At 35.3% G+C, this 24751-nt stretch overlaps 1 protein-coding gene across 10 annotated transcripts in view; it reads right to left on the reverse strand.

Annotated features, from left to right (window-relative positions):
- NBEA (neurobeachin) overlaps positions 1–24751 on the reverse strand; it is a 732675-nt gene that overhangs the window by 628356 nt on the left and 79568 nt on the right. For all 10 annotated transcript variants that reach the window (XM_070049020.2, XM_070049018.2, XM_051831739.3 and 7 more), the window contains exons 2-6: positions 15511–15742; positions 11170–11270; positions 10829–10924; positions 6340–6461; positions 3821–3947 (exon numbers count right to left, since the gene is read on the reverse strand). In XM_070049020.2, the coding sequence (XP_069905121.1) occupies positions 3821–3947; positions 6340–6461; positions 10829–10924; positions 11170–11270; positions 15511–15742 (678 nt within the window). The remainder of the gene's footprint in view (positions 1–3820; positions 3948–6339; positions 6462–10828; positions 10925–11169; positions 11271–15510; positions 15743–24751) is intronic.

A 24751-nucleotide genomic window follows, 5' to 3' on the forward strand; every position in this document is an offset into this window, starting at 1 on the left:
AATAGAAGACTGCCTAAATATAAACAAGGACTTCCTGCCTGAAGGAATTTTAAGATAAAAGATATATTATACTTGACATATCTGATGCAGAAAATTGATCATTCAACAAATATTTATACATTTGTTACTATTCAAGATAATTTTTTATACTGGGCAAAAATATATGCTTCATCTGTACGCACATAAAGACAGCAAGATTTGGTAGAGATCAAACATAAAAGCAGTGAATATCTTAAAAAAAAGATTCAGAGACCGGCGCCACGGCTCACTAGGCTAATCCTCCGCCTCACGTCGCCGGCACACCGGGTTCTAGTCCCGGTCGGGGCGCCGGATTCTGTCCCGGTTGCCCCTCTTCCAGGCCAGCTCTCTGCTGTGGCCCAGGAGTGCAGTGGAGGATGGCCCAGGTGCTTGGGCCCTGCACCCCTTGGGAGAGCAGGAGAAGCACCTGGCTCCTGGCTTCGGATCAGCGTGGTGCGCCGGCTGCGGCGCACCGGCCACGGCGCGCCGGCCGCAGAGGCCATTGGAGGGTGAACCAACAGCAAAAGGAAGACCTTTCTCTCTGTCTCTCTCTCTCACTGTCCACTCTGCCTGTCAAAAAAAAAAAAAAAAAAAAGATTCAGAAGCAAAAGAAGTAAAGACTGACATAAAACAGAGAAAGGAAAGAGAAACAGGGTAAAAAGATTACCACATGAGAATTCACTAGAATTGAAATGTAATACTAAGTATGAAAAATAAAAAGGAATTTTTGAATAACTGAACACAGAAGAAAGAAACCCAACAGGTAAAGAATCTTATGGTACAGCACAGAGACTTACAGAAATGCTTCTCAGTGTTGTAGTGAGGAACAAAAGACCAGAATGAAAAGAGATCTGTGATACACTTTTAGGAACTTGGCCTTTGTGAGTATATAAAACACAAATAAAAGCAGTAAAGTACAATGATCACCTCCACAGTTTAGGAAAATACCTGGCAGTGGAGGTGGGCTAGTTATGCACGTATGAATACAATCAAAAATTACCAAAAAGGTTTAGCTAAGAAGCCACGTGAGTCTGAAATAGCACAATGGTGTTGATAAATGTAAAACAAAAGAAAAGGGAATAACAGAACTAATTGGAAGCACTGACAAATAAAAGGGGGTTTTAAGATAATTTCCAAATTTTCACTTAATTTGGTAGTGGTACTATTAAGATAATTAAAATAGGAAGATGATCAGGTTATGGTTATACAATTCACCACAAATGGTAAGGCAGCAGTCTTACGAGTAGGAAGTAGTCCGTCCTGATAATCTTACTGACATATACCACAGGAAGTCCCCTGAGCCAGGAAGCAGCACAAGGACTCAAACATGCAGTTAACTTGCCCTCATCTACATCTGATGTTGTTTCCTTCAGTCTGGACTTCCAGATGGTTGGCTACTCTGACACAAAGATGGATTCTGGTTAATAGGCAGGAACATTGATCTAGAAAATTCCAGCTGATGACATATGAATTTATCTTATACATATAATTACACAGTTGCACATTTATATATATCTTCTCTTGCTACCTTTTAATTTAGGATGGCTTTTTAAAAATGTTTTCCCTGGTTTCCACTATTCTATAGTATATTATGTAAAGCTCTACTTCATGGGCCAAAACATTAAGAGTGCAGCAAGAATCCTCTCCTTGAAGCCTGAATTACTGAAACTGCAGAATTAAACAAAATCTTTAATCTCAGAGAACAAGTCAGAATCACTGGGATTAAGTGAATTTCCTTAAAGAAAAGTCTACATTACCCACTCGGGATGTTTACCATTGAACTTTTTAAAAAGAACCAATTATTTATAAATCCATAGCACATGACAAACAGAAACCAACAAACTAGACTGAGGTATGAATCTCTGGTTCTAAATATCATTATAAAATAATTCAAACACTGTTAAAGGAAGGAAGGGGAGAGAAGAAGTAGGGAAGAGGACGAAAGATGAAAAGGCAGAAAAGAGGCCGGCGCCGCGGCTTACTAGGCTAATCCTCTGCCTTGCGGCGCCGGCACACCGGGTTCTAGTCCCGGTCAGGGTGCCGGATTCTGTCCCGGTTGCCCCTCTTCCAGGCCAGCCCTCTGCTGTGGCCAGGGAGTGCAGTGGAGGATGGCCCAAGTACCTGGGCCCTGCACCCTATGGGAGACCAGGATAAGTACCTGGCTCCTGCCATCGGATCAGCGCGGTGCGCCAGCAGCAGTGCGCCAGCCGTGGCGGCCATTGGAGGGTAAACCAACGGCAAAGGAAGACCTTTCTCTGTCTCTCTCACTGTCCACTCTGCCTGTCAAAAAAATAAATGAATAAATTAATTAGGAGAAGGAGGTAAAGCAAAGGAAAAACATGGGGAGATGAGAAAAAAGAAAGGAAGAAAACAAAGAATTGTAATTAAAGTAAAAATTCTTCAAATGTTCAACTAAAATAATACTCTAGAACTGCAATCACAGTAACATAAAAGACTGCCTTTGAAAATGTCTGAATTTGTTAAAACATTTTATACTATTTAATAGATACACAAAATATTATAGATATAACAAAATTTCAAATAATATATTCAAAATGTATGAGTAAAATATTAAATATAATTTTAGCTGAACAACTTATGTAATATATACCAAAGCTCTAGGATCCAAAGAGGATATAAAAGAATGAATCAGTTCTCAGCATTCTAAGAAACCAGGCTTTCCATTATATCTTTGCAAAACACTTTCTCAAAAAGCATGAACTTTCTTTTTATATTCATAGTTAATGCTCTAAATTTCTATGTACAACACTGAGTATTAACTCATTTTTTCAGTATACATTGTTGTACCAGAACAACAACAACAATGACTGGCAAATTTTAGAGTTTACATGGTATCACACAGCAACAACCTGAATTATTTGTCTTTAATTGTCCTGAAGTACCCTTTTCTCTTACTATCACATAGAAAAGGTTCTTAGATAGCAGAGCAGCACTTACCACAAGGCCCTTGCAATCTCCTTTTAATTTATCAATTATAATACCCCACTAATCTCATTTCACTGGGAAATAAACTACTACAAGGTATTTAGCTGTCCAGAGAAATGTAACAAAACTAACAAAAGGCCATATTTTATTCATTTATTCACCATATCTTATTGCCAGTCTACCAGATTCAGTGTTTTATGTGAGACATTTGAGGGAATGCAAAGAGTCACCAAATAACACACATATAAAGGAGTAATAAAGGCTTAAAAAGAGGAATTGTGATTAGAAATTCTAAAATAAAATGCTGTGAGAAAGATTATCTGGAAAAATCATAAATCAGGGATGGATGCCATGAAAATGTTGTTCCATGAAATAGGACATAGAATTGGGGCAGGAGTTGAAGATTTAAGCTCCTGAGGAAGGAACAAAGAAATGTTGTTTGTGCCAGATACCAAAAGAAAAAGAGGAGAAAGAGATTCTAAAGGGGAGGAGGAGTCAAAACGCTAAAAAAGCAGAAGTGTTTTTTCTTTCATTCTCTGTCATATTCCAAGTTTCTAGAACAGTGTCTGATACTCAGTAAATACTCAATGAATTTATGTATATCAACTTAGCTGAATGCCAAAGAGTAGATCAGACTGAGAGACTTAAAGAATGTGAAAGAGGCATACTACAAAAAGTCCAAAGTCTGAACTTACAGAGACAAAATTCAGACACAGAAATAAAAAGATAATTCAGAAAAGGATAAAAGAAAAGCGTTATAAGCCATAGGAAAACCAGTCAAAGAAAATATTACAGAAGTCATAATAGGTGAGTTTTAAGGCAGTCATTTTGAACCGAAATATTTACTTCCACCTACCTTGCGTGGCTGAAAATCATATTTCACACAGTGCTGAAAACCTTTTCCTTTGGATTTCAGTGATGTGACTATTAAACAGTTGCCAACAAAATGAGCAGAGTAACCAACTCCTTTGCTAGTACGGAAACTGTAAAAATTTTAATAACAATATAATAGTTACTCAGACAAAAAGAAACATATCTAATACCTACTAGTCTAAATTATAAAAATAAAACTCATTTTCATAGAATACAAGGAGCTTAACACATATCAAATAAAACTAAAGTCTAAAGTGTTTTTGAACAATCAAAAGAAATATAATTCAAACTTAGAAATAGAAGACTACAGAAGCTTTTAATATTTTAATTTATAATGTTATAAATACATAAAAAATTAATGGACTACAATTATAGGCTTTACCTACATTTAAGGACCACTTCTAACTAACTAGCAAACATAAAGCTCACTTACATATAGCTCACGTTTTCAAAAAAATTTGCCCTCTTTCTGCTATATCTTTGAAAATACCTTACAACTTAAAAAAAAAAACAAAAGTCAAAGCCACGTTTGATAATAATTTGATTAAACAAAGGAGTTTGTTTTAATTAAGAAAAATGATATGACTATTAAATATATCCATTTTCTTACAGAACACTCCTACTAGCTATTAATTTAATTACAATGTAGAAAACACTTCATTTTATCAGTGCTTTACAAAATGAAGTTATTATTGAAATAAACGTATGATTTCCCAAAATGATCATGCTGAAGTTCAACGCCTTTTATGTTTGGAAGCTCAGATGCTTGTCTAGAACTCCCTCATTTCTATCCATACATAACTATCACATGCCTCTACACTCACATTTCTGATTTACTCTTTGTACAAAGTACTTTAAATATTATTCCCTCATTAAGATCTACCTGACAAATACTAATATGATGTTCATTTTACAGTTTAGAATACTAAAGCAAAGGATAAATAATAAGTGGCTAAGACAGTACTTAGGCAATCTTATTTCATGGCACTGCAAGGATTAAATGGGTATGTATAAAGAAATTCAAATGCAATCCATACATTAATGCCATCAATGAATGTGTGATGTTCTTATTAATAAGATGTTTTACTGTGTATTACTAGATACTAATATTATCAAGTTATCAGTCCTTACAGAGCAAACCACTGTTAGGTTAAAGAGCCCATTCTACTAATTATCTATGAAATAGTTATATGCTTATTATGATTTTTTAAACTTTTATTTAATAAATATAAATTTCCAAAGTACAGCTTTTGGATTACAGTGGCTTTAACCTCCCTCACACCCGCTCCCATCCCATCTCCCGCTCCCTCTCCCATTCCATTCACATCAAGATTCATTTTCAATTATCTTTATATACAGAAGATCAATTTAGTATATATTAAGTAAAGATTTCAACAGTTTGCACCCACACAGAAACACAAAGTATAAAGTACTGTTCGATTATTAGCTATACCGTTAATTCACATAGTACAACACAGTAAGGACAGAGATCCTACATGAGGAGTAAGTGCACAGTGACTGCTGTTGTTGATTTAAAAATTGACACTCTTATTTATGGCGTTAGTAATCACCTGAGGCTCTTGTCATGAGTTGCCAAGGCTATGGAAGCCTTTGAGTTCACCAACTCTGATCTTATTTAGACAAGGTCATAGTCAAAGTGGAAGTTCTCTCCTCCCTTCAGAGAAAGGTACCTCCTTCTTTGATGGCCCGTTCTTTCTGCTGGGATCTCACTCGCAGAGAGCTTTCATTTAGGGTTGGGTTTGTTTGTTTGTTTGTTTGTTTGTTTTTGCCACAGTGTCTTGGCTTTCCATGCCTAAAATACTCTCATGGGCTCTTCAGCCAGAACCAAATGCCTTAACGGCTGATTCTGAGGCCAGAGTGCTGTTTAGGACATCTGCCCTTCTATGAGTCTGCTGTGTATCCCGCTTCCCATGTTGGATCCTTCTCTCCTTCTTAATTCTATCAGTTAGTAGTAACAGACACTAGTCTTGTTTATGTGATCCCTTTGACTCTTAATCCTATCATTATGATCAATTATGAACTGAAACTGATCACTTTGACTAGTGAGATGGCACTGGTACATGGCACCTTGATGGGATTGAATTGGGATCCCCTGGCACGTTTCTAACTCTATATTATGATTCTTTTAAGTACATCTCAGTTATGCTCATAGGACAAAACAACAGAAAAGGCAAGTTGAATAATGTCTAATATGACTCTGAATTTTTCTTTCCTTGATCAGTACCAGGAGATCCTAATCACCCTGCAATTGATCTATAATAAAGCAAACTGGACAGAGAAGGTCTGTAACCTTTGACTCTTTAACTGGAAACAAAAATAATGAGGCAGGTCACCTCAACATCAAAATAAATAAATAAAATTTAATTAGCTATGTCTTCATAGTCTTCATATGTGCATGTGATAATATGTTGCCTTGATATCATACATTTACAGAATAAAGTACTGAAAGACCAAAGTCCTAAAACTAAACATATTACTTACCAATAAAGATAAGGTTTATCCTTATCAACATTAATGTTATTTAATGGATCCATACGAAACCAAGTGTTTAGGGTGAAGCCATTCTGATAAGGCCACTTCGCAATAGGAGGCAAAGCAATTGCCTATAATGCAATGAAAAAGACACAAAAGTATCAGTTGAAGGAAATGTTAGTTGATTAAGGTAAAATATGACCTTTAAGGTAAAGAGTGATCGCAGTATAACTATAAAAATCATGATCAAATACAGAAAATAGAAACTATTATCTTATTGAAATATTCTATACATGCATTTTTCTGAATACAGAAACATTATATTTCTAAATACTGACTTTATTAAGTTTCTTCTCTACATTATGAGGTAGGTTTCAGACTGTACTCCAAAAGGTTCCTCTTTAATTTCACCAATATCTGAGAGATTTGGGATATACATATTATGAAAAAATTATGGACAGCTTCTAAGACATCTTGGTACAAAACTAAACATCTTTAAGTTTCATTTTTCCATGAACCTTTTGAAGTCCACTCTTGTAGTCCTTTATATACATGCTTCAGAATTTTCACTTTTTTATCCTTTACATTCATTTGATTAAGGGAAGTTGAACTTCTAGTGCCAGAAATTACTGTGTTACAGAATGTGAATGGAATCAATAATGAAGAAATACAAGTATTAATGATAACATTCTTGAGACTTATTATTCAGAAAGTTAACCATTGATATTTATGACCTAGAAGGATTAAGATCTACTCCTAAGTAAGGAAAGGAATAATTCAAAACTCAGTAGATAGCAGTAGTCAAACAAAATCTAGCCATTCTAAGGAATAAATGAGAAAGTGCATGATTATCTGACTTGATGTCAACAAATATCTGCATGAATGTACTTATTTTCCTAGAAAATAAACAAGTTCCTTAACCCATTATAATTTTATAATCGATGTGCTATATCAAAAACATACTTCCAAGAATAATGGTGTTTATCAAAAATAGCAAGTAGTTTCCATATCAAAAATCCTCTGCATACAGAATAATGTTTAAATTTCTCCAAGTTATATAACAATCTTAATTCTCACTACTGTTCCAACAGCCCATTTCAATTTTTTTCAATCACCTATGTTCCAAAATATACCATATGTTGTTCTTTCACAACCCCTTTTTTATACATCATGTTGCTTTTTCCAAAACACATTCTCCTTCCAGCAAAATCCCAATTATTCCTCAATTCCACATTATGTCCTTCATCTGTGAAATTTTTCTACACTTCAGCATAGCTTGAATTTTCTTTGCATTGTTTTTCTATAATTGTTAGTACCCAAGTCTACAATATCACTTATAACTCTTACTGTAATGAGCTTTTTCTTTCTTTTTTTAAACATCTACTTAACCATTATATTTTTGCCAGAGTAAGGTGCATGATCTACAAGAGGGCTTCAAAAATGTCATGGAAATGGGGAATTTTTCTTTTTTTTCTTTTGCAACACACTCTTCCATGAACTTTTTGAAGATCCCTTGCAGTCCTTCCAGCATTGTGACTTCAGACACAGAAAACATTCAATATGTGGTCAATGAAGAATCTCAAACTAGCCAAGATTTGTAACGGCTTGCTTTTTAAAAAAATTATATATATACATGAAAATACACAAAGGGCACACAACAGACACATACACTACAAAAACAGAGTGAAACCCTACAAACGAAAAACAATTTCTCATACAATGAACTTTCAGATATCAATTTGTTCAAAAAATTTTATTGTGAAACAATGTAACTCCTCTTGATTTTTTAAAATGGGGCATATGTTGTTTATTTTTTTCATTTCTAGTAAGATGCAATTTGTTGTTTTGTTTGCTAGTAAAAGGTTTTGTTTTCTTGCCATGTGTATCACTGGTTAATACCTCTTTAAGTTTCTCTAAATCAGACTGCACTTACTATAAATTGAATCAGAGTACAAAAATACTAAGAAAACATTAATTGAGGATATTGAACAGTAAATGAATCTAAAATGTTAATTTCTTAATTTTTCTGGTTTCAATTTTTTTAAATTTTATTTGTTATACAAGTTTCATGTTTTTCACATACACAGTTTTAGGAACATAAATGACACTTTTCCCCATACCCTTCCTCTTCCTCACTCTAACATTCCCCCTCTTAATTTTTACAAAGACCTATTTTCAGTTTACTTAATGATTGTATAGTTAACCCTACACTAAGTAAGAGAGTTTAAGAAAAAAAGAGTTCCCCTCCCCCATAAAAGGCACTGTTCCTCAAAAGAAGAGACAAGGTCTGTTAATTTCTTATTAATGTCATATTTTCAATCTTTTGCCAAAAGCAATATAATCAATGTTACTTTCACATCCGCAAAGCTAGCTTAAACAGTGCTCTGAGATGTGAAAAAGTATCCTCTTTCCCCGTTATTCCACATACTCATGCAATCTTTTATCCAACACAAATCACCTTAGCACTTTCTGCAACATTTATTTCATTATCCATTCTACTAGATCCTAAATGAAAATGCAAATACTATATTAAACAAACAGAAAGAGAATAGGATTTGAGAAAGGCTACCCTTCCAAGATCTATGCTGAAAAGTGCAAAACACTGAAAAAACAAAGAAAGCCAAACAAAAGAAGACACTGTGTCCTTGAACTGAAAGATTCAAACATATCAAGATAATCTGCTTTCTCCAAATTATTTCATAGATTTAATGTACCACAATCAAATTCATAATAGGATAAAATCTGAGAAGCATATTTAACAATGTATATATAAATATAAACAATCTAGAACAGCAAAACTATTTTAAACAAAAATAATAACAATGGAGTGTTTGCAACCAATTTCAAGAAATACTAACTATATATCTACAATAATAAAAGATAATGTGATATTGACAACAAGATGGAAATATAAGAGTTCAGAAACAGATCCACATAATTCTTCAATTAATTTCTTCAAGAAAGTTGTTAGGTAATCTAAGGTGGAAAGGACTGTTTCTTACACAAATGATTCTGTAACCAATGGATATTAAAACAAAACTGGATCTCAGGGTGGGTGCTGTGGCATAGTGGGTAAAGTCGCCGTTTGCAGTGTTCACATCCCATATGGGTGCCAATTTGAGTCCTAGCTACTCCATTTCCAATCCAGCTCCATGCTAATGTGCCTGGAAGACAAGGGGAGGATGGCCCAAGTCCTTGGGCCCCTGCACCCACTTGGGAGACCCAGAAGAAGCTCCTGGCTCCTGTCTTCAGATTGGCTTGGCTCCAGCCATTGCTGCCATTTGAGGAGTGAACCAGTAGATGGAAGACCTCCCTCCCTCCCTTCTCCCCCCCCCTCTCTCCCCCCTCCCCTCCACCTCTACCTCTACCTCTGCCTCTGCCTCTGCCTCCAACTCTGCCTTTCAAATAAATAAACAAACCTTAAGAAAAAAATGGATCTCCAGGAGAAAATAATTAAAAGGGATCATAGGCCTATATACACAAACTAACACTAGACAACTTCTAGAAGAAAGCACACACCAGAAAAAAAAATGTGAGCTTGGTTTATATTGATTATTCTTAGAGTTTCTAAAAGCACACAGTATGAAAGAAATTAAACTTTTGTATCTTAAGAAATATTGCTAAGAAAATAAAAACATAGAATTGGAGAAAATATTTGATGATGTACATCTTTTTTTTTTTTTTTTTTTTTGACAGACAGAGTGGACAGTGAGAGAGAGAGACAAAGAGAAAGGTCTTCCTTTTGCCGTTGGTTCACCCTCCAATGGCCGCCACGGCCGGCGCGCTGCGGCCGGCGCACCGCGCTGATCCGATGGCAGGAGCCAGGAGCCAGGTGCTTTTCCTGGTCTCCCATGGGGTGCAGGGCCCAAGCACCTGGGCCATCCTCCACTGCACTCCCTGGCCACAGCAGAGAGCTGGCCTGGAAGAGGGGCAACCGGGACAGAATCCGGCGCCCCAACCGGGACTAGAACCCGGTGTGCCGGCGCCGCTAGGCGGAGGATTAGCCTAGTGAGCCGCGGCGCCGGCCTGATGATGTACATCTAATAGATGAACCTACATCTGAAATACATGACTCTTTGGATAATAAAATAATGAATCAATTTTTTTAAATGAACAGAAGATTTGAACACAAACATTATGGAAGTAGTCATGAGAACTGGCAATAAACACATGAAAAGTGTTCAACATCATAAATCCTGAGAGAAATCCAAAATTAAAATTACATGCCTCAAATTATAAAGTCTCAATATGTCCAGGATGCAGATCAACTGGGACTTTTATATACTGATGATAGGAATGCAAAATTTGGGGAAGTATTGGTATTTTCTAAACTAGAATTAATGTAGTGGTTACATGACTATTCAAAACTCATCAAATTGTACTTTCTAAATTCTGGAACTTTGGTATATGCAGTATACCTTACTAGATTTAACTTATAAATGAATTAAAAAATTACACATATGTACTTAAAACATATGTACTAAACGTATGTACTTACCGCAGCACTACATCCAGGGAAATTGAAAAAAGTATCAGGACCATGTCTTTGTGGCATCTGATTAAGAACTGACAATAGTTTTACTGCATGTCTTGGCTGAGAAAACAAAAAAAGAAAAAAAAGTCAATGTACAAATTTAGCGATAACACCCAATATACTACCCTAGCCTCTGGACTGTTTTCTAACTAAAGCGAAATTTCACCTTAAATTATTTATTAAACTGTTTAAGAGGAATACAATTTCCATTACAATTCAAATATACAGCTCTCTAGAGACATACTGTTAAACATGAAGTATTAATGGACTGATATTGAATGCTGCTCCCTCTGACCACAGCTTACCCAGATTCCACTTTCTCCTCGAAGCATGCTGAACAGAAGCTTCAACTCCTTGACAGTGATGCTGTAGCTGGCAAGAACCCCCAACATATCAACTAGAAGATCTTCAAAGGAAAATAAAGTTATTCTGAACTCTAGTCATGAGCTGCCATCTGTCAAGGTAATACACTTTTTCAAAGAGCAAAAGTTAACAATTGTCATTTATAAATACTTATATATATTTCATATCAATGAAGTTCTCATGAATAGCTATTCTAATTAATAATTTTAAGTCATCACATAATCAAAAATATTTATTTGAATTACTGAACTTTCCTCCTTAGATCTATCAATTAAGCTTTCTTAGAAGATATATAAAATAGATTTCACAAATCTCAAGAACACATACACACATATAACTGCAGTATGCAGAGAAAATGTATAGGTACAAAGATTTACCATTGCATTCTGGTTATTTTCAAGTGAAAAGATTTCAGTTGACTATACTTTCTTTCACAATTATCTACTGCTAATAAAATATTTTTGAAGTATTCCTTAGCCCATTAACAACAATTTTGAATGTTTACTCCATGTGAAATATTATTCAAACGGTTTACATATATCAATGTCACAAATCCTCATAAAAAGCCTATGAGGCAGTTATCATTATTCTCTCCTATTCAAAATCAGTAAAGTGTGATACAGACAACTTGGCCATAATGTGCACAAAAATATACCCAGCAAGTAGTAGAGTCAGAATTCAAACTGAGTGTTACCCATTATTTTATAATAGAAGTATGATAAAATGCATTCTCAGTAACATCTCTTATGATAATGTTAGTATTTACATGCATATAACAGATACACCAGCTCAACAAATAATTAGAAAAATTATACATTTAAACTCTTGTCTCTACTTTCTCTATACATCTATTAATTAATTTTTGCAAGAAATTAAATGAAAATTTATAATTCATGTTCTTAATTTCTAAACCACTACCTACCAATGATACTACACAAGTTATTATAAATCAATACATAAATGTATTCTCAAAATTTATCAGCAAAAAGCTTAAATTTTAAAATTGTTATTGATAAAAAACATATATCCACTATCACAGATTAATAAGAGATTTCTGATAATACTTATATTTGTGTATTTCAAAATAGAAATTTAATATGGCTACTCTAATCAATAAATAACTGATTCTTATCTAACATCATAGTCAGCAAGCAATCTTTAATAAAATTGTAACAGTAGAAATGACATTTTTGAGGAAGATCAGTTAATGAAACAAAAGTTTCATCATTTAAATAATAAAAGCATATGAAGATGTCAGTTCATCACAACTTAGATGGTATGTTTCTAGGAAACAATTCTAGATAAAGATCAAGCACCTTACAAACCCTAAGCTAATATGAAGCACTTTTAAACAATTAGTTGCAATGGCAACCTTCACAGAAGATTTCTTAAATTAGTATACACAAACATGCTTTTTAACTAAATTTCTATTTGCAAACATTTATCTCATCTCCTATGTACGTCACAGTTATCTGTTAAATTTGTATTTTACCACAAAATTTTTATAATCCCCTATATATTGTAAATGTAACAATCCTACAGCTCAATTTGATTTTGTTATATAACAAGTCTTTTTTCTGGACAACAAGATTTCTCAAAGGGAAAAATATTATGAAATTCTCTTATCAACTTACTATAAATGTTTAACCAACTTCTAGTGATACTTTTACATTAGTAAATGAAAAGTATTTCTTTCAACTCAATATACTACAACACAATCAGAGATCAAAACTTAATAGTGTTTTGGTGCCTACAGGTTTTTACTTAATATTTAAATTTTAATTTCTCTATTAGAACAAAAAATTTTTTGATGTCCTTTCTCTTTTCTTGTATCATTCCATCAGCAAGTTCTTTTGGGATAAAATGCTTAAAATAACAATAAATGAAAATGTTGTGTTATCAATACTATTATTACTTAGAATAAGGAAGAATATAATAAAGAAGCTTCATATGAAAAAAAATTTCAATACAAGAACTTCAGTGGAACTATCAATCTGTCCTTTATGTCCCAAAGCATATGAATTGCATACCAGTGAACTACTGTATATATGATTCTGAATCAATCTCAAAACTGTACTCTCCAAAATGGCACATTATTAAAAAAAAATGAAGGGTTTACACCCAGATATAAGGATTAAAAAATCACAGGATGCTCTATACAACATGTGCTCATAATCTTTTATACAAATAAATTCTTGTTCAACAATTCTTGAATTTACAGAAGTTGTATGATATCTTCATTTAAAAGATATTCTGTAAGTCTGAATCTCATTTTTATCAAATTAGCCATTATTCCCCAGTAGAGAACACTAAATTAAACTAAATAGAAACATTCAATCCCATCAAGGTGACATGTACCAATGCCATCTCACTAGTCCCAGTGATCAATTTCTGTTCACAATTGATCATAATGATAGGACTAAGAACCAAAGGGATCACATAAACAAGAATAGTGTCTGCAAATACTAGCTGATAGAATCAAAAAGGGAGAGAAAGATCCAACATGGGAAGTGAGATACACAGCAGACCCATAGAATGGCAGATGTCCTAAACAGCACTCTGGCCTCAGAATCAGCCCTTAAGGCATGCGGATCCAGCTGAAATGCCCATGAGAGTATTTCAGGCATGGAAAGCCAAGACACTCTGGCAAAAAAAAAAAAAAAAAAAAACACAACAACAACAACAACAACAAACCTAAATGAAAGATCTCTGCAAGTGAGATCCCAGAGATCCCAGTGGAAAGAACGGGTCATCAAAGAAGGAGGTACCTTTCTCTGAAGGGAGGAGAGAACTTCCACTTTGACCATGGCCTTGTCTAAATATGATCAGAATCAGTGAACTCAGGGGGCTTCCATAGCCTTGGCAGCTCATGACAAGAGCCTAGGGTGATTACCGATGCCATAAACAAGAGTGTCAATTTGTTAAGTCAACAACAGGAGTCACTGTGCACTTATTCCTCATGTAGGATCTTTGTCCTTAGTGTGCTGTACATTGAGATTTAATGCTATAACTAGTACTCAAACAGTATTTTTCACTTTATGTTTCTGTGTGGGAGCAAACTGTTGAAATCTTTACTTAATATATGCTAAACTGATCTTCTGTATATAAGGATAATTGAAAATGAATCTTGATGTGAATGGAAGGGGGGAGGGAGAGGGAAAGGGGATGGTCTTGGGTGGGAGGGAAGTTATGGGGGGGGGGGAAGCCATTGTAATCCATAAGCTGTACTTTGGAAATTTATATTCATTAAATAAAAGTTAAAAAAAAAAGAAAAAAAAGAAACATAACACCTTGAAAACAATTAGAAATATTAATATATTCTCTGAGAATAAAATTACTGGAAAATCAATAAAATTAACAACATATTCTTTAGCCAATTGTTCATTTCATTCTGTTTTCTTTACCGTTTTCTTCCATAAATCTTAGTTAATTAAATATGTAAGTCAAAGTTTTAAGAAGTATTCTTTGGTATCTGAACTACTTTTAAGGATAAGATATGATATTGTAAAGAATTGTTAGCATGTTTTTATTTATGAATACATTTTTATATCAGAATATACATAACGCTGAAGATCCAAGGCCTCCATAATCAAGATTTCAAATTCTAAACTTATTTTCAAAAAATAATTGTGGTTATGGAATCATCATTCAAGATATCTTGTGAAGTATATCTAACCACACAGGGAATGAATTTGCAAGGAGCAATCAAAGATTTCAAAGCTATTGTTTCAAATAACTCCTAACAAGCATAAAAAATAAGTATCTGTATCTTGAAATATTGGGCAAATTTTATGTTCTATTCCATAGTATTCACATTTAATACAAAAATTTTCCCAAGAACTATCAAAGTACAATGGACATTTCCAAAAGATATAACTTGCTTATATTAAGGTTTTGAGTACCTCCTGTCATAGTTACATATATGCCAGATTGAAGAGCATGAAGTGGGATAATTTTGTACAGGGCTCATTCTATAAAAGTATAACATGTATATTACATAAAATATACTATTCATTTTTTGTTTTGTAGTTCTACTCTATTGAACTGATATTTTTTAAAAACTTTAGAAAAGCAAAATTAGTAATTATGTTCATCTAATACAAAAAGTTTGTCTTCTTCCATATTTTAGGTTTTCTATTAATAAAAAGGCAAAAATTCCATACATTTCCATTTGTCTATTTTAAATTACAATAGTTGTAACAAGTATAAATTCTATGGAGAGCATATAGAAGATACACGAAATTTTTAAACATTTAAATTATACTTTCCTGTCAACCCCATACCTGCTATCATGTCATCTACAGCACTCATTTTCAGCAATACTTGTTCAATTAGCCCAACTTCTGTGCTAGTCTGTAAATTTCGAACACTTTTTCGTAGAATCGCTGTAAACATGCTCCATATTTCTGCTTGACATGTTACATCACAGTGCTCCAAAAGTTCGGTCATGCATGTTATACTCTCAGCATCTTGGATAATAAAATTCATCTCCAAGTCAAATTCTCCACCAACCAGCTGAAAGTAAAGGGGAAAGAAACAATAACTAGTGATGATATAGGACTTTATTTATAAAAATAAAATAACAAAAGTTCAACTAACAAAAAAAATCATAGCAACTTTTTAAAAAAAAATCTCCAGTCTTTTGGTGTCAAACTAATTTTGATCCAAAGTTTAAGAGCTACAGACAATAAGAATTGAATGTAGAAAAAAAAATTTCTTTTCACAAAGATAGAAAATGGCAATATCAAAATCTAGGGAAACAGAAGAAACTGTAACATATGATTACTGGGTAGGATTCAGTACATATCAACCCTCTCCCATTTGTCAAAATACAGGATTTGGCCTTTAAAAGTGATAATCAGTGATAAAGATATAGAATTAAACTAGAATAAACTTGAAGACATGAAATTCTACTATTTTTATATATTTCTAGACATACAGATAAAAGACAGAGGTGTCACATAAAGAATAGTTGGGTCTAATCTCCATAGAAGATGAAGGAATACAAAACATCAACCAATAAAACATAAGTGTTAAACTGATGAATGAATGAATGTTAAAAAATTTAATCAGATCACATTATAATTATTATATTCAGTTAACATCACCATTCTTAGAAGAATGCTATCAAACTGGATATCTCTTCATCCAATGTAAGATTTAGGAATAAACTAAACATACACAAAACAACAAATTTGAAGACATTCATTCTTTTGATTATTCAACATGTTTTTGTTTATTAATGTTTAGAACTTATTGTACTAGAAACTAGAAAACATCCATGAACAAGCAAAAGTCCATTAACTAACAGTGCTAAGTTCTAGGAATAAAGATTTACATGTGTGTGTATATGTACATCCACCCTTATTCCAAAAATGCTGAAGCTAGCTTGCAAGCTGTATAAAACATAGGACATAAAATTTGTAGTTAAGAAACAGGAAGATATGGAAAAGCAAGATTAGAAACAGATGGGAAGTAGAATAAAGACCAGAAAGTAGAATTGATTTCCCATCACAGATGACTTCATAATATGATGACCTCATGGTATGTTGAGTCAGATTAATAAAAATAGTATCATTTGACCTTACATGGCATTTACTACTACTCAAAGTGCTTTACTCTGTTAGCAAGCTACTATTATCATATTATTGATGACGCATCATAGACACAGAACATTTAAGTACCTTGAAAAAGATAAAAAACAGGTGGACCTCTCTGGATCCAACTTCAAGCTGGTCTTAAAGTCCATACAGCAAGAAAACTTCATTTTAAAAGATTTTTAGAAAAACATTTGTCACAAACTTTGAAATTTGGAAATACTATATAAATCTGTAGTAGGTTGAAAATTCAATTTTATAAGCAATTAGCCTTTCTTCTAAACTTTTACCTTTGAACAGTTTATATCTCTGGATAAAGGGCCCTTTCACTTCGGTGTGTCAAATCACCCCAACTCCTTCTATGATTTCTGGTTTATTAGTGAAAATACCTATAACAGTGGTTAAGTCTGCTTCTGGCCGGTGCCACAGCTCAATAGGCTAATCCTCTGCCTGTGGCGCCGGCACCCTGGTTTTTAGTCCTGGTCGGGGCACCGGATTCTGTCCCGGTTGCCCCTCTTCCAGGCCAGCTCTCTGCTGTGACACCGGAGTGCAGTGGAGGATGGCCCAGGTGCTTGGGCCCTGCACCTGCATGGAAGACCAGGAGAAGCACCTGGCTCCTGGCTTCGGATCAGTGCGGTACCTTTGGAGGATGAACCAATGGAAAAGGAAGACCTTTCTGTCTCTCTCTCTCTCTCACTGTCTAACTCTGCCTGTCAAAAAAAAAAAAAATCAATTATGCAGACACTGTGCTAACAGAAGCAGATACTAAAAGTTATGCTTATCTGTAAAGCATGTGTGTATACTAAAATGTGAGAGCACTTTAGACTAATGTCCTCATCTGGCTATAATTGCTTTAGCAGAATCTGATATAACCAAGTACCATGCTGATATGTGTAACAGAGATGGACTCAGTGAAAAGAAAAAAAAAATGTCTGTTAACAAAATCTGCAATTTTAATAATCAGCTCTGTTATGTGAAGCCTAATATTCCATCTTTCACAGTAAAAAATATAATGCCTTCTCTATCATTATTTACAAAAGAGTACAATTAGAACTGGCATTGTGACATTATGGGGTTAAGCCAACACCTGTGATGACAGCATCCCACATGGGTACCGGTTGGAGACCAGCTGCTCCACTTCCCAGCAGCTCCCTGATGACGCGCCTAGGAAAACACTGGAAGATGGCCCAAGTGCTCGGGCCCCTGCACACATATAGGAGACCAAGAAGGAGCTCTGGCTCCTACTTTTGGCTGGCACAGCCCGGCTGTTGCAGCCTGCTGGGGAGAAAACCAGCAGATGGAAGAGCTCTCCTCTCTCTCTCCTTCATTCTCTCTTTGTAACTGTATTTTAAATACATAAATATAATATAAAAAAAGAAAGAATACAACTAAGGCTCATTGACAGAAACAGTAAAATTTTTTATTGTAAATATTTTCAATGTGTCTACATTTTCTACAAGTTTGATCTTACTAATCTTTATTATTACTTTAAAAAAAAAAGATTTCATTTATTTATTTATTTATTTAAGAGGCAGAGCTGCACACATAGAGACAGAAGGGTCTTCCATCACTCCCCAAATGCTTGTAACAGCTGGAGCTAGGCCAATACAAAGCCAGGAACCAGCAGACTCTTCTGAGTATCCCATGTGGGTGCCGGAGCCCAAGCACCTGGGTCATCCTCTTCTGCTTTCCCAGCCATAGCGGACAGCCGGATCGGAAGAGGAGCAGCCAGGACACAAACTGGCACCCATATGGGATGATGGCGTCACAAGTGGAGGCTCAGCCTACTAGGTCCTTTATTACTAATTTTAATATATCCATGTAAGAGGCTTACTGCTATATAAAACTGTCATGACAAGATAAATAAGAGTTTCCCCTACTTGTAACAAGTGATTCAATATGTGGGAATAACTAAACATAACAGAAAAAAAATAAAAAGTTGACTTTTATTCTTTGAACAATTACCTGTAAAGAATCATATATAGAAAAGGCATCAGAGAAGGAAACTGAAAATAAATAAGACTGAACAACATGTCATGCACAGAAATAACAAAGTGACATCCATAATTCTAATTTAGAATGGAAAATGCACTTTGTTATGAAGACAGAGGTGTAGAATTAGGAAGCAATAGAGATGAAATTATTAATGTAGTTCTATGACAGATAAAATGTGGAAAGACAATGATTTCTAAAAGAAATGAAATGCCTGAAGAAAGTAAATTATAATGAAAAAGCCAATTTGTTAAAAGATATTTCAGCAAGCAAGCAGCAGATTTTAAAGGCTAAATTAAAGCAGAATTAGCAAAAAAAAAAAAACCTGAAAACTCATGGAAAACATTTTGGAAAGCAAGAAAGTGACACAGCAATGTCAAAAAAGCTAAATCTTAAATAAGGCTCAATACCAAAAGTTATCTTGATTATACCAAACTTTGCAATCTTGAAAGTGTTCATAAATTGCACTTTTTCATCTTGAGTAAAGAACACCAGTGTGGACTACCCTTGCAGTGGTAATATCCTTCAGAATTTTTAGGAAAAAACGTAGAGGGAAAGAACACTCAACTATGCAAATAGAATGTTACGGCAGAACATTCAGAAATCACAACTGACTTATCAACCATTTTTATATCATAGTAGAGTGATTCAAATATTGAATATAATTTTTTAGACTAAGATTCTAAACCAATGGGAACCACGTTAACACTGGTATAACCAAAATGCTTTTGATATTTAGCTTTGTTTTAGATTTCGCATTTTCAACTTTGTTGCATCACTTCTGCTTTTCAAAACAGAATGAAAAATTCCCTTTGTCCTACCCAACTCAAAGCTTCTCCAGAACTGGGATACTATTGATGAAAGCATTTAAAAAATACAGAATTGGCTTCAGCAGTCTAGGGCAAGAGACAGTACTTGGATAAGCAATGAATATTCTTGGATTCCTGGGAAGGAAGAAGTAGAGAAAGATACTAAGTAAAAGTCCTTTAAAAGTTCCCATGTATACAAGACAACTGAGAAAGCACAAGTCAGTTTTCATTTAATAAGGCCCTAAGCTTTCATCTCTAGTTGGCCTTAGGCTCTGTATAAGTAGGAATTAAAGGCTAAGGCAGAGTTGCAAACCGCCTAAATACTAAAGGTGTGCCCCAACACACAGTCCATCTGCAAAAACCTGGGAGTATGTTTTAAAGTTTTATTGTCTTCATTTTTTGGGTCCAGGCATTAAGGTAATTGTCAAACATCACTACACACCAAAATAAAAGAACACACACTTGAATGGTTGTATATAATACAGAATAAAGATCTTACAAAAAATAGTTAAGAAACAACAATAATGCACAACAAATACCAGTGAAGAAGGAAGGAGATCTGATTTCTAGAGAATCTATACCATAACACTTAAAAATACAGTTTCAAACAACAACAACAACAACAAAACTAGAAGACATGAAAATAAACATGGCCAAAATACAGAAGAAAGGAAAGTTAATAACTATGGGTTCCATATGGAAGCCTAGGCACCCCTTAGACTTACTGGACACAAAATTTATTTATTTATTTATTAAAGATTTATTCGTTTATTTGAAAGTCAGAGTTACACAGAGAGAAGGACAGGCAGAGAGGTCTTCCATCTGCTGGTTCACTCCCCAGTTAGCCAAAACGGCTGCTACCATGCTGATCCAAAGCCAGAAGCCAGGAGCTTTCTTCTGGTTCTCCTGTGAGGGTACAGGGGCCCAAGTACTGGGGCCATTTCCTACTGCTTTCCCAGACCATAGCAGAGAGCTGGATTGGAAGTGGAGCAGCCAGGTCTTGAACCGGCACCCATATGGGATGCCAGTACTGCAGGCAGTTTTACCCACTACACCACAGCGCTGGCCCCTGTATAGCAAATTTACATCAACCATCTTAAATAGAGCTAAGACTGAAAGAAATCGTGAAAACAATGAAAGGAAACCAAGAGCACAACAGTGTAATATATAAAGAATATCAATAAAAATAAATTATTATAAAAATGAATTAAATAGAAGTTCTGGAGCTGAACAATACAATCACTGCAATGAAAATATATAGGTCAAACAGCACATTTGTAGGCAGGAAAAGAAAGCTATATTTTGCTACCTTTCTTTTGTGTTATATTATATATATATATATATATTCTAAATCTGTTATATTTAAAAAATATGTTTTTAATGCTGTCAGAGTAAAGAACAAACACAATTTGTAAGTAACCCAATATCAGAAAAGCTCATAGAAGAAAAATCAACTGGCTTCTATCTGTCCTCTCCCCAGGAGCCAGGTGCTTCCTCCTGGTCTCCCATGCGGGTGCAGGCCCCAAGCACCTAGGCCACAGCAGAGAACTGGACTGGAAGAGGAACAACCGGGACAGAATCCAGCGCCCCATCCGGGACTAGAACTGGGGTGCCGGCGCCGCAGTCGGAGGATTAGCCAAGTGAGCTGCGGCGCTGGCCTACTTATAATCATTTTAATAACACATTCCACACAGAATGCTATTCAGGCCTAAAAAGGAATTTAGTTCTGATACATGCTTCAAGAGAATTAGTTTTGAAATCTTGATTAATTGTGAAAACAATGTTAAATGAAATAATCCAGAACAGTGTGATAAATATTATATGCTTCTACTTACATGAAATCTCTAAACAAGCAAGTTCATTAAGCTAGAAATTATATCAGAGGTTACTGGGAATAAAGATAGAGGGTACAGATGGGAAAGTACTGCTTAATGGATACAGAGGTTCTGTTCAAGGTCATAAAAATACAGAAACAGAGCTGTTAGGGGAACCCTAAGAAGGCTAAGTAGAGAAAAGATGTACTGCTTTCGACAACAGGAAAATAGCAGCAAAAAAAGAAAAAAATGGAGAAGGTGTATTATCAGGGGAGAGCTGGAAAGAAATTTGCAGTGGAAATTCTACAGAAGGAAGAAGGATGCAGAGGATCAGCGTGGAAGGTGCGGATGCAATGCAACAAGTGTGCACACCACACATGACCCCCACAGCAAAGAGCTGGAGGATATACCAGCTTTGGAGAGTGAGGTGAGAGCAGCCTGCAGTGGCCTGTGCCACTGGTGATATTGCCAGAGAGAGAGCCTTGCAGACAACAGTGTCTTTAAGTCCAGCCTGAAGCCCTAATGAGGGCAGGTACCCATTTAACTCCACTAAAGAAAAGCAATTTTTTGGGTGGGGTTGTTAGTTGGGCCAATAATGCAATAATGCATTAATCTTGTTTACTTAAAAGAAAACTCTTCATTTCTCTAATCTTTCATATCATTTTTTATTGTTTCCATTTTATTTCTTCTTTATGTTTAATTATTTCTTTCTTCCTACCAATTTTCTATCTGGCTTGTTGTAATTAGGTCCTTGAGATACACTGATAGGTAATTTATCTGATGCCTTTCAAATTTTTTTTTTTTTTTATTTGAGAGGAAGAGAGACAAAGACAAAGAGAAGACAAACAGAGAAAGGTCTTCCATCTGCTGGTTCACTTCCCAAATGGCCTCAATGGATGGAGCTCAGCCGATCCAAAGCCAGGAGCCAGGAGCTTCTTCTGGATCTCCCACGTGGGTGCAAGGGCACAAGCACTTGGGCCATCTTCTACTGCTTTCCCAAGCCATAGCAGTCAGCTAGATCAGAAGAGGAACAGCCAGGACTCAAAGCAGCACACATATGGGATGCCGGTGCTGCAGATGTAAGCTTAGTCTACTGCTCCACAAACCCTGGCTCCCAAATTCTTAATGTAGGTACTAACTGCTATAAAAGTCTCTCTTAACACTGCTTTTGCTGTATCCCTTAAGTTTTGATATGATGTATTATAAACTTCATTCATTTCCAGAAATTTCTTAAATTCCCTTTTGATTTCTTCTATGACCTGTGGTTCATTCAGGAGTGTGTTGTTCAGTCTCCATATATTTGTGTAATTTTTAGAGTTTCTTAAGTTGTTAATTTCTAGCTTCATTCCACTGGGATCAGAAAAGATACATGGTATTTCTTTTTTTGATTTGCTGAAACTTGCCTTATGGACTTAAATATGGTCTGTCCTAGATAAAGTTTCATGCACTGATGAAAAGAATGTGTATTCTGCTTTTGTGGGATGAAAGGTTCTGTAGATATGTTAGGTTCATTTGGTCTATAGTGTAGATTAGTTCTGTTGTTTCTTTGTTGATTTTCTGTCTGCTGGATCTGTCCACTGATGAAAGTTGGGTGTTGAAGTCACCATTACTATTATATTGGAGTCTATGTCTCACGTTAGATCCATTAACTTTTTTTTAAAAAGCCAGGCGCTCTGCCATTGGATGCATATACATTTATTATAGTCACATTATAGCTCCCTCTTGAATTGATTCCTTAGTCATTTCATAGTACCCTTATCTCTTCTAACAGTTTTGTGTCAAATTCTACTTTGTTTGATATTAAAATAGCTACATCTGCAAGTTTTTCCTTTCCATTAGCATAGAATATCTTTTTCCATCCTTTCACATTCAGTCTCTGGGTATCTTGGATAGTGAGGTATGTTTCCTGTAGGCAGCAAATAGAAGGGTCTTTATTTTTAATCCACTCAAGCTAGACTGTATCTTTTAATTGGAAAGTTTAAGCCATTCACATTCAAGGTTACTACTGGTAAGTATTGTTTTGGCCCTTCCATTTTCCCATAAATATTCCTATTATTTGCTGTGGATTTCCTTTCTACTTTTACTGGGAGACTTTCTGCCTTCACCTTCTTTCATGATGAGTACATTTATGTGTTTCTGTTTGTGGCACATCCTTAAGCATCATTTATAATGCTGGATGAGTGGTGACAAATTCTTTCAATTTCTATTTGTTATGGAAGGTCTTTATTTCAACTTCATTTAAAAATGAGAGCTTTAGGCCAGTGCTGCGGCTCAATAGGCTAATCCTCCGCCTGCGGTGCCGGCACACCAGGTTCTAGTCCCAGTCAGGGCACCGGATTCTGTCCTGGTTGCCCCTCTTCCAGGCCAGCTCTCTGCTGTGGCCAGGGAGTGCAGTGGAGGATGGCCCAAGTTCTTGGGCCCTGCACCTGCATGGGAGACCAGGAGAAGCACCTGGCTCCTGGCTTTGGATCAGCGCAGTGCACCAGCCGCGGCGGCCATTGGAGGGTGAGCCGACGTCAAAGGAAAACCTTTTTCTGTCTCTCTCTCTCTCACTGTCCACTCTGTCAAAAAAAAAAAAAAAAAAAAAAAAAAAAAAAAAGACAGCTTTGCAGAGTACAGTATTCTGTGTTGACAGGTCTTTTCTTTTTAAGACTTGAACTATATGTGTCTCCATTCTCTTCTAGCCAATAGGGTTTCTGATGAAAAATCAGCTTTGTGTCTAACTGGAGACCCTCTGAGAGTAATCCGAAGTATCTCTTGGGGCCATTTCACCATCTTTTCTTTACGTTTTACCATGGAAAGTTTGACTACAATGTATCATGGGAAGATTGTTTCTGGCCATGTCTATTAGGAGGTCTATGTGTTTCCTGTACTTGGAGATCCCTTTCTTTCTCCAAATAGGGACATTTTCTATAATCATTTCACTGAACAGGCCTTCTATTCTGTTCTCTCCTTCCACACCTTCAGGAACTCCTAAGACCGCTATGTTGGGTCATTTAATTGTATCCCATAAGTCTCAACATTGTTTTAATTTTTCTAATTCCTTCTTCCTTTATTTATTTTTTTTTCTCTTGGTCTGAGATACTTCCAAAGATTTATCTCCTAGCTTGGATATTCTTTCTTCTGCCTCACAAGTCTGTTGTTAAGACTTCCCACTGTATTTTTTATTTGACATATTGAATTCTTCATTTCTAATATTTCAGTTTGATTTCTCTTCAAAATCTCAATCTCAAGGGAAAAGTTTTTCCTCCATATCATGTATGGATTTCATTAACTCATAAATTTGCTTCTCGCTGCTTCTGAGTAATCCCT

The sequence above is a fragment of the Oryctolagus cuniculus genome, chromosome 9 (assembly GCF_051225735.1).
Source record: "Oryctolagus cuniculus isolate XC-2025 breed Fujian yellow rabbit chromosome 9, ASM5122573v1, whole genome shotgun sequence".
Classification (NCBI taxonomy): Eukaryota; Metazoa; Chordata; class Mammalia; order Lagomorpha; family Leporidae; genus Oryctolagus; species Oryctolagus cuniculus.